Source organism: Oryctolagus cuniculus, chromosome 17 (genome assembly GCF_964237555.1).
Source record: "Oryctolagus cuniculus chromosome 17, mOryCun1.1, whole genome shotgun sequence".
NCBI lineage: Eukaryota > Metazoa > Chordata > Mammalia > Lagomorpha > Leporidae > Oryctolagus > Oryctolagus cuniculus.
The window spans coordinates 11458148-11472459 of record NC_091448.1 but is presented as its reverse complement, the minus strand read 5'-3'; the positions used below and the strand labels follow the sequence as shown (position 1 = coordinate 11472459).

The window sequence follows — 14312 nt, the reverse complement described above, 5'->3', positions numbered from 1 at the left end:
AAATAACTTGGTCAGTGTCTAAGGCCTGCAGATCCTGGCTTTGTAAAGCCTCTGGATGGTTCTATCTGCTGATATGCTAGCCAGGTGCTGTCAGCACACCCAAGGCTCCACAGCCACCTCCATCCTGCCCTCTCCATCGCCTCACGGGCACTGGCACCTAAAATGCTGCAGGTGTCACCCGCCCCCTGCTCAAAAATATTTGAGCGGTTCCTTTTCGTGGATGGGATAAAACCCTAACATCACAGCTTGGGACTCCCATGTCCCATATTGAAGTGGCTGCTTCGAGGCCTGGCTCCTCTCCCAATTCCAGTCTCCTGCTAATGCTTACCTTGGAAAGCAATGGTGATGGTTTAAGTACTTATTGGAAGACTCCAGATTAAATTCCTGGCTTCCAGCCAGCCCACATTTGGGGGGAGTGTACTGGTGTGATGGAAGACCTCTGTGTGTGTCTTCCTTTCAAATAAATTAAACATTTTTTAAAACCTCCCAAAACAAAACAAAGCAAACACACACACACACACACACACACACACACACAAACAAGCAAAACATCTTAACATACTCCTATATAAACCCTTCCCAATCTGACTCCACCTGTCTCTTAAACCTCACCCCATGGGTTCTGAGCAAACTGGCCTCCATGTTGTCCTAGGCTCACGCTAGGCACACGCCAACTCCCAGGCTGTTCCTCCTGCCTTGGGATGCCTTTCCTCACTCTTTGCTTCATCTCCAGCCCCTCAGAGCTCCTGCCCACTTCCCATGCATTGGTCCAGGAAATGGCCACCAGCCCCACGTAACTACTGAACCCTCGATATGCAGCTTATGTCACTGAGGGATTTGAGTCTTTATTTTATTCAACTTCAATTTGAATTTAAAGACTGGTACTCAGATCAGTTATTAGAAAACATTTAAGCATGTTTGGGACAACTTGGTTTTGTAAAGCTACTTTTTTAAGATTATAAATGTTATGAAATCTATATACAGATCAAATCTCTGATGAGGGACTGACATTGTGGTGCAGTAGGTTAAACTGCTGGAATGCTGGGTCAAGTCCTGGCTGCTCTGCTAATGAGCCTGGGAAGGCAGTGGATGATGGCTCAAGTACTTGGTCCCTGCCATCCATGTGGGAGACCCAAATGGAGTTCCAGGCTCCTGGTTTCGGCCTGGCCCAGCCTTGGCCATTGTGGCCATTTGAGGAGTGAACCAGCGGATGGAAGATCTCTTTCTCTCTCACTCTCTGTAATTGTGCCTTTCAAATAAATAAATATACATATATTTTTAAAACCTCATAGAGTTTCTCACTATTGATAATGTACCCACTTTTAGTATTTATTTCCTCATCCATAAAGAATATTAAATAATTAATAATAGGGCCATGGAGAGGCAAATTTTTCAGGAATCAAGACATATATTGTGGGTTCCCAGCTCCTTCAGACTGTCCATCAGAACTCACTGTGTTCTCTTTATTATATCTACTGCCTGCTATGAATCTGTCCCAGAGGAGTCAAATATCCCTACAAATCCCAATTCCTTAATTGTAACAAATTAGCCAAGAGTCTCTGTGACTTGCTTAGTTCTTACAGAAGAATACTACCTAAGGGGGTTTAAGGTATTAATCTTTTCATTTTTTTATTTTTTAAATATTTATTTATTTATTTATTTGAAAGGCAGAGTTACAGAGAGACAGGGAGAGACAAAGAGAGGTTTTCCATTGACTAGTTCACTTCCCAAATGGCTGCAATGGCCAGGGCTGGGCCCGTCTGAAGCCAGGAGCCAGCAGCTTCTTCCAGGTCTCCCAAGTGGGTGCAGTGACCCAAGGACTTGGGCCATCTTCTACTGCTTTCCCAGGCCATAGCAGAGAGCTGGATCGGAAGTGGAGCAGTCAGGACTTGAACTGGAGTCCGTATGGGAAGCCTGTGGTGGAGTCTCAGGTGGCAGCTTTACCCGCTACAAAACAATGCCTGCCTGTTAATCTTTTAAAACATTAGCACATTGCTGAGGCCATCCCACAAGAGGGAAGCCTTGGTGAGAACTACTTCTTTGTGTAGCAGAAACCCAGGGTGATAGGATAACCGAGGGCTAGCACCAAAGCTTATACACTGTGCATCCGCTGCTCTACACTTGTGCTCTTGGGCTTCCTGTCCAATAGCCTTGGGAAGGACAGTGACAACCGGAGGCTTGGCTCCTACGGGCGGGGCACACAGTCTCCAGCCAAGGACTGGACTGCCGCATTTCAGCTGAGCATTCAGAAGTGTCTCCATTGGGACTCGCTTGAAGATCTGGAGAACTTGCGAGGTCTGGCTCAGCTCCTGAGAAAGGGGACAAGTCAGATGTTAACTCATGGTGTCTTCCCAGCCAGTACCACCCTTCCCACCAGGGAAGAGAGTTCCTCTCCTTTCTGAGTTTAAGAGGGTCCTGTTCTGGCCTTCTCTTGGTGCTGTTCCTATGGATGGGGCAAGGCCAAGGGACCACTGGAGCCCATGCTCCACTCTAGTCCAAATTCACGTACTGCAGGACTCCAAGGTTCCCTATTGGTTATGGTTCCCCTTGGTATGGGTCTGCCCTGAGGGGGTACTACCCACTAACAAGCCCACCCCCAGGCCTGAGGGCTATCAATGACTGCTCTTTGAGGGGGGTGGGAACATGGGCTGATATAGCCACATTCATGCCCATAATCTTAATGACAGATACAAGTCCATTAACTGGATAAGTAAGCACTCAGACAGAAGGACATGTGACCACACTGATGGAAGGTCAGCTCTGTAACCTCATAGAACCACAACCAGTACCAATACCATGCCCACCTTACAAATTAGAAAACAAAGCCCATGCCAACCCTTCTGCTTTTTCTTTTTCTTTCTTTTTTTTTTTTTTTTTTTAGATTATCTATTTACTTGTTTGAGAGGTAGAGTTATAGAGGGAGGGAGAGACAGAGAGAAAGGTCTTCAACTGCTGATTCCCTCACCAAATGGCTGCAACAGCCAGAGTTGGACCAATCTGAAGCCAGGAGCTTCTTCCGGGTCTCTCATGTGGGTGCAGGGGCCCAAGCAGTTGGGCTATCCTCCACTGCTTTCCCAGGCCATCATCAGAGAGCTGGGTCAGAAGAGGAGCAGCTGGGACACGACCTGGAGCCCATATGAGATACTGCGCTACATGTGGTGGCTTAGCCTACTATGCCATAGCGCTGGTCCCAACACCTTTGCTTTCTGGTTTTGAGTTGATCCCTTAGGTTTTAGGTAGGAACTAACAAATCCTGCCCCTCTTCAGTACTGAAATTTAGGGGACAACCCTTCATATTCAGGTCTTTTTCTCATTGTTGTATCATATCCATTTGATGGTAACAGTTCTTGCTGGCGTGCACATCAGTAGCTGTGACTGAATCGAAGCCTAGGAAAGAGAAGAAATGTGTTTAAACCATAGAAAGAAGGGCTTAGGAAAGACAGAGGGGAGCGTTCTGACAAGGACAATACTGCTAAGCCTTCAACAGGGCTCTTACAGACTCCTCCCTTCAAGCAGACTAAAAGGAAAACTCCATTTACGGGCAGGCACTGACTGCATTTGTTCTATAATTTCATCTTCATGACAAACCTACACATATGGCCACTCCCATTATACAGTTAAGAAAGGCAAGGCTCAGGTCAGTTAACTGAGCTCTTGTTCCAGTTCTCCTCCGCTGTACCACATTCCAGAAAATACAATGCCTGGGAAACAATTTGATATGATTCCCATGGATTTAGACAGAAAGTGGATTATCTCCTTAAATAAGGGACTTTTTCTTATTACAGTTCTGCTTATTAACACCAAAATTTAAAAAATGTAATCATAAGAACAAAGTTGCTTTGAAACACGTAGAGCAGCTTCCCCTTGGTTTTTTGCTTGTTTCTTCTTTTTTAAACATTTATTTATATATCTAAAAGCAGAGTTACAGAGACAGAGGGAGAGATCATCTACCCTCTGGTTCACTCCCCAAAGGTAGCAATAGCTGGGGCTGGGCCAGGCCAAATCCAGGGGACTGGAACTCCATTCAGGTTTCCCATGTGGATGGCAGGGACCCACGCTCACTTAAACCATTCTGCTGCTTTCTCAGGTGCATTAGCAGGGAACTGGATCAGAAGTAGAGCAGGCCGGCGCCGCGGCTCACTAGGCTAATCCTCCGCCTAGCGGCGCCGGCACACCGGGTTCTAGTCCCGGTCGGGGCGCCGGATTCTGTCCCGGTTGCCCCTCTTCCAGGCCAGCCCTCTGCTGTGGCCAGGGAGTGCAGTGGAGGATGGCCCAGGTGCTTGGGCCCTGCACCCCATGGGAGACCAGGAAAAGCACCTGGCTCCTGGCTCCTGCCATCGGATCAGCGCGGTGTGCCGGCCGCAGCGCGCTGGCCGCGGCGGCCATTGGAGGGTGAACCAACGGCAAAAGGAAGACCTTTCTCTCTCTGTCTCTCTCTCTCACTGTCCACTCTGCCTGTCAAAAAAAAAAAAAAAAAAAAAAAAAAAAAAAAAAAAAGAAGTAGAGCAGCCAAGACTTGAACAGACACTCAGATACAGGATGTTGGAGTCACTGGCAGTGGCTTAACCTGCTGCATTATAACCTGCTGGCCCATGCTTCCCTTGTTTTTACTTCCTCTTCTGCTAGAGCCTGGCAGGACCTCCCCAAAGCCAGCAAAAAAGTTAATACGTACAGCAGAAGAGGGATGCTGGCCACAGAGCCCTCTACTTCTGTCACTCTGACTCAGCACTTGCTGCCTTTCCCTGAACCCTGCCATGGGCCCGCCTTTCTTTGGCTTAGTAGCTGACACAGTTGTTTCGAGAAAGATGTGTCGATGACGCTCTCTGCTCCGGGAGCCAGCCTGCCGCAGTTTGACGTAGGCCACACGGCCCATCTCTCAGTGCCCCTGGATGAGCTGTTTAGAGCTCGGTAGTAAACTCAGCAAGCTGATGCCCCTGGCTGTTTTGTACTGAAGCAGAGGCCAGGTCTGCAGGCTGAGACACGTTAACACTACCCGTGGAAGGAGCCTGCTAGTCAGGAGTGTGGCTGCTGGAAGCTGCAGGTCCAAGCCTGCTGATCCAGTGTGCCGAGGGAAGACATCTGCTGCCACCGGGAGCAGAGGATTTTAAGACAGACACAGGAATAAACTGAGACTGGAACTTTCCTGGGAGGAACAGAACTCACGCTAAAGACTCTGCCTGTTTCTGCCCAGAGGTAGCCTGTAAAACAGACAGTATCACTGATGTTTAAAAGTGGTGAAGAGACATCTAGGAGAGGGCTAAGCAGCTTGTCTTGATTTCCCTGAAAGAATCGCAGATTGATAGGCAAAGCCTTGTGTTCAGCATTACTCAAACAGCTTGCCTGTGCTCCGTGTGAGGCAGGAGGCAAGGTGCAAGAACCCACATGCATGCTGGTGTGTGTCTTTAAGACAACAAGGTTGCTGACTCGGGACTAGCTGCAGCCCCAGCTGGTCAACAGCAGCTCACAGATCTTTTTCAGAGGCTAAGAAAAATACAACCAATAATTACAGTCATGCTTTCCATTATTAATAACAACAACCCAAACTACCACCAATTCAATTCCACATGTCTAGTTGCATATGAAACTTTCCACAGGAGAGGCTTATTCTGGTAAGGGCAAGATCAAATTTCATCATGAAAAAAAGTTGCCTTTTGAGATCTAACTCACATTCAGTGAACACCTTTAGGGCTTACACACCATGAAAAGATTGCATAACTTTGCTCCTCTTTACTTCTTCGTTCACCATAAGCCACCTGGGCCATTTCTGCAAACCAGCCCCTGAGCTCAGAGGACAAATGAAAGATCTTCACTGGGGAAGTCCAAGATGGCAGTCAGCCTGAGAGGCTGAAGAGCCAGGCCAACCAACCAGGCAGCCAACCAATCAACCAGCCAACCAGCCAACAACACTACTGGTGCCTTGAGGCTAAGGCACAGACACTTAGCTACTTGTCTCAAGTAAGTTTCACCTTTATATGCCTGGGCATTCTGGACACCACGGCAATTTCAAGCAGTCAGAAAGAGCACTGGGCTAAGAGCCAAAGTATGGGGCTTTCAGCCCTGGCTCTGCTTCTGGCCACAGTGAGGGAAGCTTTGAAAAAGTCGCTTCAACTGATTTCCCCTAAGCTGTTCCTTGTGGCCAGTCTGAGTAAGGTTAATGCTGGGTGTTCCTAGTCATGCTATTGTGAGCAGCAAATGAGATAAAGTAGGTCAAAGTGCTTTGAGGCATTTGAAACTCTACAAATGTAAGGGATTTGTATTATGGGAAGGGCTTGGGAATTCCCTTCCTCTCAGTAGGGCAGGAAGGTATGAAAACACCCTGGCTGCTTTATCTGTCAGAAAGGATTCCTAGCCATCTGTTATAAATGGATGGTGAGACAGAAGAGAGTTGTGTAATAAGCACTCCGTGTGTGGTGTCATCCCTATTAGAAAATTAACCCAAGGTTTAGCCATCAAGTAATATGACTGATCTTTAAATAAACATAACTAAGTGGGTGTTGTCCCATCCCGAATGGCAAGTAGTACTCTGGCAAGCACAACACTTATTTAAATATTTCCTGCCATTAAAAAAAAAATGGCTTTTTAACTCTTCTTTTGGAACCATTCCGAGTGCCTCTGGCACATTCTTTTGAATATGTCTGAGGGTGACACATTTTTGTCCTTTGTGGATAATCCTGAATTTTGTAAACAGCCCAGAGTTATTTGGCAGGAAGTCTGATAAATAAGCTAAGTAATACCATTTTTTAATTGCAAATAAATGGTGACTATAAGATAGAAGCCTTATCTTTCAGCTCTAATCAAAGTTACAAGTACCAGATTTCAAGATGGCAGTATTGTTGGGAAGGGTGTGTTCCTTCCTACAGTGGTAAGAGAAAAGTCATTTAGAAGTGTATTTCATTTTCAGTTACACTTTTTATTATTTACCTTGAAAGACTGCAAGGAAGCACTTTGACCTACTTTATCTCAAGCTTTGAGTTTCTCAGAAAGAAAAGAGCATTACAACTAAGGGACTCATTCTAGAACTTTATCACAGCTTTAGGGGGCATGCAAACCCCTTGCTTGCATTTAGATTAACTGGCTAGCCACAATGCAGACGTTTCCAAGGTATTACCATCTGGACCTGTTGGAAATAGAGCATTCAACAGATTGAATTATAACTAATAGACTATATTTTCTTAAGAAGTTTGAATTATTTTTCAGCTATGAAGCAATCTATCAGAAAAAGTTACAATGTCATCAGTAGCATTACAACGTAACCTGAAGTAACTGCTACAACAGATGTGCATCTGGCGCCCTTAATTACAATCATGGCGGAGTGAGTGATGCCTGCATACCATGTGGAGTGTCTGAGTCCTGGCTGCTCCATTTCCCAGCCAGCTCCTTCCTAGTGTGCCTGGGAGCAGCAGATGGTGACTCAAGTACTTGGGTCCCTACCACCCACACGGAAGACTTGAATGGAGACCCTGGTTCCTGGGTTTGGACTGGTCCAGCCCCAGCTGGTATGGGCATTTGAGGAGGGAACCAGCAGATGGAAGATCTTTCTCTCTGTCACTATGTCTTTCAAATAAACAAAACAAAATGTATTAAGGATGGGCATTTAGCCTAATGATGCTGATTAAGATGCCTTAAACTGTATCAGAGCACCTGGGTTCCACACTTGGCACCAGCTCTTGACTCCAGCTTCCTGTTAACACAGACACTGGGAGGCGGTGATGATGGATCAAGTACTCAAGTCCTTGCGATCCACGTGGGAGACCTGGATTGAGTTCCTGGCTCCTGGCTTTGGCCAGTCGTTGCAGGCATTTGGGGAATGAACCACTAGATGGGAATTCTGTCTCTCAAATAAATAAATAAAACTTAAAAATTGTTAGAATTATTTTACAATAAACACAATGGCATTTTCACTTACTGAATACTACAATACTACACACTGGGGGTGCTTCAATGTCAAATGATAATAATGACTTCTTTTATGGAAAATATCTTTCCTCTAGCCTACATTTTAAAATAATTTTTATTTATTTTCATTTGAAAAAGAGGGAGAGAGAGAGAAACAGAGATAGATGGATGGCCAGGGCTGAGCCAGGCTGAAGCCAAGAGCCTGGGGCTCACTCTGGGTTTCCCATGAGGGTGGCAAAGACCTAAGCCTTGACCTTGAGCCATCACCTCCTGCCTCCTAGGGTACACATTAATAAGAAGCTAGAATTGGAAGCTGGAACTCAAACACAGGCACTCTGATAGGAGATGCGGGTGTCCCAAATGGTATCTTAAGTACTGACCCAAATGCCCACCTCTACTTATTTTAGTAGGATTCACACAACATAAAATTCACCATGTGAGCATTTTAAAGTGTACGATTCCGTGGCAATGGGTGTATTCACCAAGTTTGCAGCTATCTCCACTCCCCAGTTCCCATTTTCATCACCTCCAAAGGGAAACCCCGTCCCATTAAGCAGTTACTCCCCAGCTTCCCCTCACCCTGAATTCCTAGCAACTGAGAATCTGCTTTCTGTTTCTATGGATTTGGCTATTCCGGTCATTCATTTCACTTAGCATATTTTCAAAGTTCATTCTTGTTGCACCAGATGTCAGGGTTATGTTCCTTTTCATGGCTGAATAATCCGACTGCATGGATATCCACACTTGGTTTACTCGTTCATTCGGGATGGATACTTGGACTATTCTCACCTTTCGGCTAATCTGAAGCATGCTCTTATGAACATGGGGATACACAATTTTGTTTGGACACCTGTTTTCAATTCTTTTGGCTACCTACCCAGCAGTGGAATTGCTGGGTCATTTGACAATGCTATGTTTAACTTTTTGAAGACCCACCAAATCTCTAACTCATTTTTATGCTTACAATTTACAAGGTATCTCGATGACCAGTTAGAAGTTGAACAGCTACAGCCAAACCCCAGGTCTGGCCAAAAGAGGTCTCTCCTTGGGAAACACTGATTAGAGCAGCCAGGCTTCCTCTACGCTTGTTCCAAGACAAGGTTACACGCAGGGCTTTGTATAGCTTTCTCTGGTATTCTGCGTGCCACTACATGAACTGGCTGGGCGGGATCATCTTCTCCCTCCTAGGCATCCTTGCTTGGCTTTCCATTTCGCTGCACCCAATTGGGAAAAGAGAGAGAGACAGAGACGTGAATGTTACTCAGCCTAATGTGTAGGCTTCCCTTCTCTCTCTGCTGAGCTCACATTGGCACCCAGAGTGCATGCTGAGAGAGTGCTCAGCCAGAGCTGTGTCCTTGTCCTGGGCAAGGGGCTGCAACTGCAGGGTGAGAGAGCAGGGTCTCCCCAGCAGAAGCTGGGATTAGAGAAACATCTGCCATTCAGCGTACATTTTGCCTGACAGTACTACCCAGTGATTCTTTTTTTTGGGGGGTAGTGGTGGGGGGTGGGGATACTCTCATCTGCTGGTTCACTTCCAAAATGCCCGTAATGGCAGAGAGTGGGCTGAAGCCAGGCACCAGGAATGGATCCCAAATCTCCCATATCAGTGGTAGGAAACCAATTTCTTTATTGGTCTGCACTAGCAGGAAGCTGGAGATGAGTTTGGAACCCAGGCACTCTGCTATGGGATGCAGGATGTCTCAGCTGCCAGGCTTGGTGGCTCGGGCCCTGACAACCCACATCTCCAGGAGGGGCGCTCCCCTGCCTGTGGACAGGTAGCCCACGGCCTGGCCAAGGCAGCAGGAGACAGCCCTACTACTACAGGCATTGTGGCCAACGGGCTGAATCATCAGGCCTGCCGGTGACTAACTCAACCCCTGACACTCGGCCACGCGCACTGACGTGGACGCTGAAACCTGTCCTTAGAGTGCTGACCTTTCCCCCGAACTGCCTAGCGCACAGGAATCCGAGTGACAGGAGCCCAAACCAAGGAGTCTCACGTCGCATTGCCAAAACACAGACACACCGGCCGTGGCCTTTGCCACCTGAAACCGAATACTAAGAACGAAGAGGCCGGCTTCTGGGGGCCAAGCCCGGCTGTCACTCGCAGCCCTTTCAGGTGCCTTGGCCTGAATCTGCTGCTGCTGGGAGGATTAAAAATTAAAAAAAAAAAAAAAAAAAAAAAAAAAAAAAGCCCCCTGGCTGGTCACATCCTCTGCACGGCGGCAGGAAACCTAAAGGGTGCCTGCTCCGTCCTCGGCCTGCCTGCTTATCTGCTTCCTCGCGGGGAAGAGTCTGCATCAGTGTCCGGTGCAGGGGGATTTTCACCATGACCTCACCCTGCTCGCCATGCGCGGACTCGGGGCCGAGCGCGGCCGCCGTCGCCGCCCCGGGGAGACGCCGGCCACCCCGCCGCTGCGGCCACACGGGCCTCGCCTCAGTGCTGTCAGCTCTGACCCAGGGCCCCGGTGAGGAGCAGGGGCGCGGTAGCCGACGGCGTCGGGTCATCGCCCCGGGCAGGGGAAGCGCCTCCTCGCGTCGGGGGCGTGACGCTAAGAAACGCCCCCCAAAACTTTCCACGCCCGTGCCGGCTGCGGGAACGAGTTTCAAGCTAATGGCCTCGCGCTAGAGCGCGCGGAGGGTGACAGCAGCTGGGCAGCGCCCGGGACCTGAGTCTTCCGCCTCCGCGATTCCGGGAAACTGCCCCGGAGTCGCACGGCCCCGGAAAGTCCAGCTCCGCGGGCGCGCGCCAGGCCGGCCCACGTGACCACGGCTCCGCGAGCCGCGCGCGCGCGCACGCGAGCGAGCGAGCGGGACGGCGAGCGCGTGACTCGGCGGCCCTGGGCGGGAGGCGGCGTGCGTGCGTGCGCGTGCCCTGCGAGGCCGCGGGCGCGCGCACGCCCCCGGGGCCGCCGCCCCTCCCGGGCCCGCCCTCCTTCCCTCCCTCCCCGGTTCGCCTAGCCCGCCCTGCCCGGCCCGCCCTGCGAGTCAGTTCTCTGGTTCCCTCCCTCCCCGGGCGCGCTCGGGCCGCCGCAGCGCTCCCCGCCCTCGAGCCGCGGTGCCGGAGCCGCCCGCCGCCCGCGGAGGAGGTGGAGGGAGCCGGAGGGGCCCGCCGAGGCGGCGGCGGCGGCGGCAAGATGGCGGACTTCCTGCCGTCGCGGTCCGTGCTGTCCGTGTGCTTTCCCGGCTGCGTGCTGACGAGCGGGGAGGCCGAGCAGCAGCGCAAGTCCAAGGAGATCGACAAATGCCTGTCCCGGGAGAAGACCTACGTGAAGCGGCTCGTGAAGATCCTGCTGCTGGGCGCGGGCGAGAGCGGCAAGTCCACTTTCCTGAAGCAGATGCGGATCATCCACGGGCAGGACTTCGACCAGCGCGCGCGCGAGGAGTTCCGCGCCACCATCTACAGCAACGTGATCAAAGGTGCCGGGCCGGGGACCGGGGGACGCGGGGGACGCGGGGACGCGGGGCGGCGGGCGGGCGTGCGCGGGGCCGGACCCCGCCCTCGTCCGCTCGGGACCCGGCCGAGGACCGGGGCGCGCCCCGGGCTCGGGTTCTGCCCGCCGGCTGTGCCCTCGGCCGCTTAGGGGCGGGGGCGCCCCGCTTTCCCCCTGGCCGCCCGAGGAGAGGGTCGCGGCCGGCCCCCCGCCCCCAGCCCGGCCGCTGGCTTCGCCGCGTCCGAGAGGGAAGTGAGGCGAGCCGGGTGCCACGGGGTGCGGGGTGGCCTCTGCCCTCGTCCTCCCTGCAGACGGGGCCGCACACCCCGCCCCAGCCGCCTCTCGCCGGCCCCGGGGGTCGGGTGACCCGAGCCGCCGAAGGTCGGGGGCGCTCCCGGCTTGCTGGGCTGCCCCCGGAGCGAGTTCTGGACCCGGCGCAGTCGGGAAACTCTTGCCTCGGACTCTCGTCCTAGGGCATAGAGGGACAGCCCCTGGGGCTTTGGGGGGGCCGGGATGTGAAGCTGGAGGGTGTCACCTGTTGGTCCTGGCTGCAGGAAAGAGTAGACCCATACCTTTGGTCTAACATGATGCGCGTCCGTGGGTTCTCGCCCCAGCGCTCCGGTGCGCCGCGGTGGGCGCCTGTAATCGCTTGTTGCTGAATAGCTGGGGAGGGAGTGGGGTCCCCATCCTGCCTTTTCTGTCGAAGTTGTGTTGTGCTAAGAAGGCTCTCTGGCCTGAAAGTAACGCGGGTGCTGGCCAGGGGAAGTCAGTGACTTACTGTTGGGTGGGATGATAGGCTCCACTCCTTTTTGACGGGCGTTTTGAAATTGAACTTTGTTCCTAAGTGAAACAGACACGAGATCTTTATTTGGGAGGCGTTCAAGGAGATCGGGAATTTAGCTGCTGTTTTGTCGTTGGAAACGTCACGAGCTCGCCTTTTTCTTAGTGTCAGGCATTTTCCACGCTTGGAGGGACTGCGCCTGTCACTTGGCTCAGGTGCATCTGTCGCCTGCTGTGTGGAGAGCAGGTTATCCAGGAGTTTGCAGGGCTTTTGTCCAGGAAGTACAGAAGCAACTCCCTCAGCTCACTTTTTTCCCCTCCCAGAGTTCGTGTAGAGGCAGACGGCACAGAGAGGGAGGCATTGTGGGGTAGTGGCTGGAGAACGCGGGCCGGAGCTCACGCACACAGCCAGCTCTCAGCCCTGGTGCCTCTGCAGTTAGACTGTAAAGAACAGTCGTGTTGAGCCTGCCTCAGTGTTTGGCACAAAACTAAAATCTCTTTCAAGGCCGCAGACTGCCTGGCAGGTCCTTAATTGAAGGTGGCTTTGTATTGTGATGCAGCCGAATGTAGAGGAATTAGGATAATGATTAGAGTCAGCATGATAACTGATTCTGGCTCTTCAGACGTCTGGGTCCTACAGGTGACCTACTTTGAGCATTGATGATGAGGTGATGTTAAGTCATCTCCTCTAGTCAGCTAGGCATTTCGTTTTATTTTTGAGCTAGCATGCTCAGGAAATTGACAGCCAAACAGCTCCTGGATTATCCAAACAAATGACTTGCTAATAGCCATGTGACTGGCAGGGTGGCCCAGAGGTAACAGTTTCCTGAGGGATGTGAGTTTGACCTAGCCTCTGAGTTGAAGTCTGTTTCTAGGTCATTCTGCAATTGGCCCTCCACCCTTTTAGGGGAGCTGTAAGACCCCTGAGCCTCATACTCGTTTGAGTGTGGTCTGGGAGAAGTTTTTGAGTTTTGAATGTATTCCTAGAAGACTCAGGGAAAGAACTGAACGCAGAGCTGTAGTGTTGGTTCTTAGTATTAAGTAAAGTAAGTGTCTTAGACAGCCTCATGAACCAGTGCTTGCAGCCGTCATCTTCACAGCTTGGACACTGGGCAGTGCAGCGTCAGTTCTTTTTCTCCTCTACTTTAGTTTTCCTTTGACCACTGTCTACCCCAGAAGTTACTTTATAAATTGCAACATGTGAGAGGCCCGCAGAAAGAGCAATTGTGTTCTTAGTATTTACTTTTCAAGGCTCTAATTTTGCAACCTTGAGCAACTGCTTTCCATAGCTGGGGAGATACTGGGGTTTGTTTTGGTGTTGGTCTCTATTTTTGGAGGAGGAGGGCTGCAGTAGTTAAGTTTAAGGAAATAATATTGGAATGAAAACTTAGGATAGTATCTCACGATTCTTCCCCATTCCCGTTTTTCTTTTTGAACATAGGTATGAGAGTGCTGGTGGATGCTCGAGAGAAGCTTCACATTCCTTGGGGAGATAATGCAAACCAACTGCATGGAGACAAGATGATGGCTTTTGACACCCGGGCCCGTGCGGTGTCCCAGGGAGCGGTGGAGACGCGGGTTTTTTTGCAATACCTTCCAGCTATAAGAGCGTTATGGGCAGATAGTGGCATACAGAATGCTTATGACCGGCGTCGAGAATTTCAACTGGTAAGAGCTTTTTTTTTAAATTGTGGTTTTATTTTAAAGATATCTAATAATGCCTACTGTTAGCACACTTTTTTCACTGACTTCCACAGTATAATTTGCCCCTAAAATGTGGAAATGTAGCATCAGGTCTTTGGATTGCTGTATGATGAACTTTTTAGTAAGTAAGCTAAGAATGAGGTTAACTTATTGTTTGTTTGTTTTTTTGTTTTTGAAAGTAAAGTCATGATGATTTTCTTAGGCATTTCTAATTTTGCTCTCGCCAAAAATAATTTCCTCCCAATTATGGTGATAATATCCTTTGAAATAGATTTTCCATCAAGTGTTTTATAATTTAATTGTGACTACTTTGTATTTGAGTTTTATTTGCCAAAGACCAGAAAGATTCCAGCAGTGATAAAAATCTAAAGCGTATGCAATTTGGAGATAATTCAGAGCTGAAGTGCTGTAATGTAAAGTGTCTAAAATAAAGTGACAGTGAAAAGTAAAACTGCTTGGGAAGTTGTGTGATGATGTCACCAACATCAAGGCTATCCA

The 14312-nt window shown here is 50.0% G+C and overlaps 1 protein-coding gene and 1 long non-coding RNA gene across 2 annotated transcripts in view; one reads left to right on the top strand and one right to left on the bottom strand.

Annotated features, from left to right (window-relative positions):
• Window positions 1-1039: 1039 nt before the first annotated feature.
• Window positions 1040-12784, bottom strand: LOC103351603 (uncharacterized). Its single transcript, XR_007911556.2, has 3 exons — window positions 11903-12784; window positions 2966-3387; window positions 1040-2309 (listed from the first exon to the last, which is right to left on the bottom strand). It is a non-coding gene; the product is annotated as an uncharacterized lncRNA (long non-coding RNA).
• Window positions 10805-14312, top strand: part of GNA13 (G protein subunit alpha 13) — a 46150-nt gene continuing 42642 nt past the window's right edge. The window contains exons 1-2 of the mRNA XM_002719488.5: window positions 10805-11316; window positions 13552-13778. Coding sequence (XP_002719534.4) covers window positions 11034-11316; window positions 13552-13778 — 510 coding nt within the window. The 5' untranslated portion in view covers window positions 10805-11033. The remainder of the gene's footprint in view (window positions 11317-13551; window positions 13779-14312) is intronic.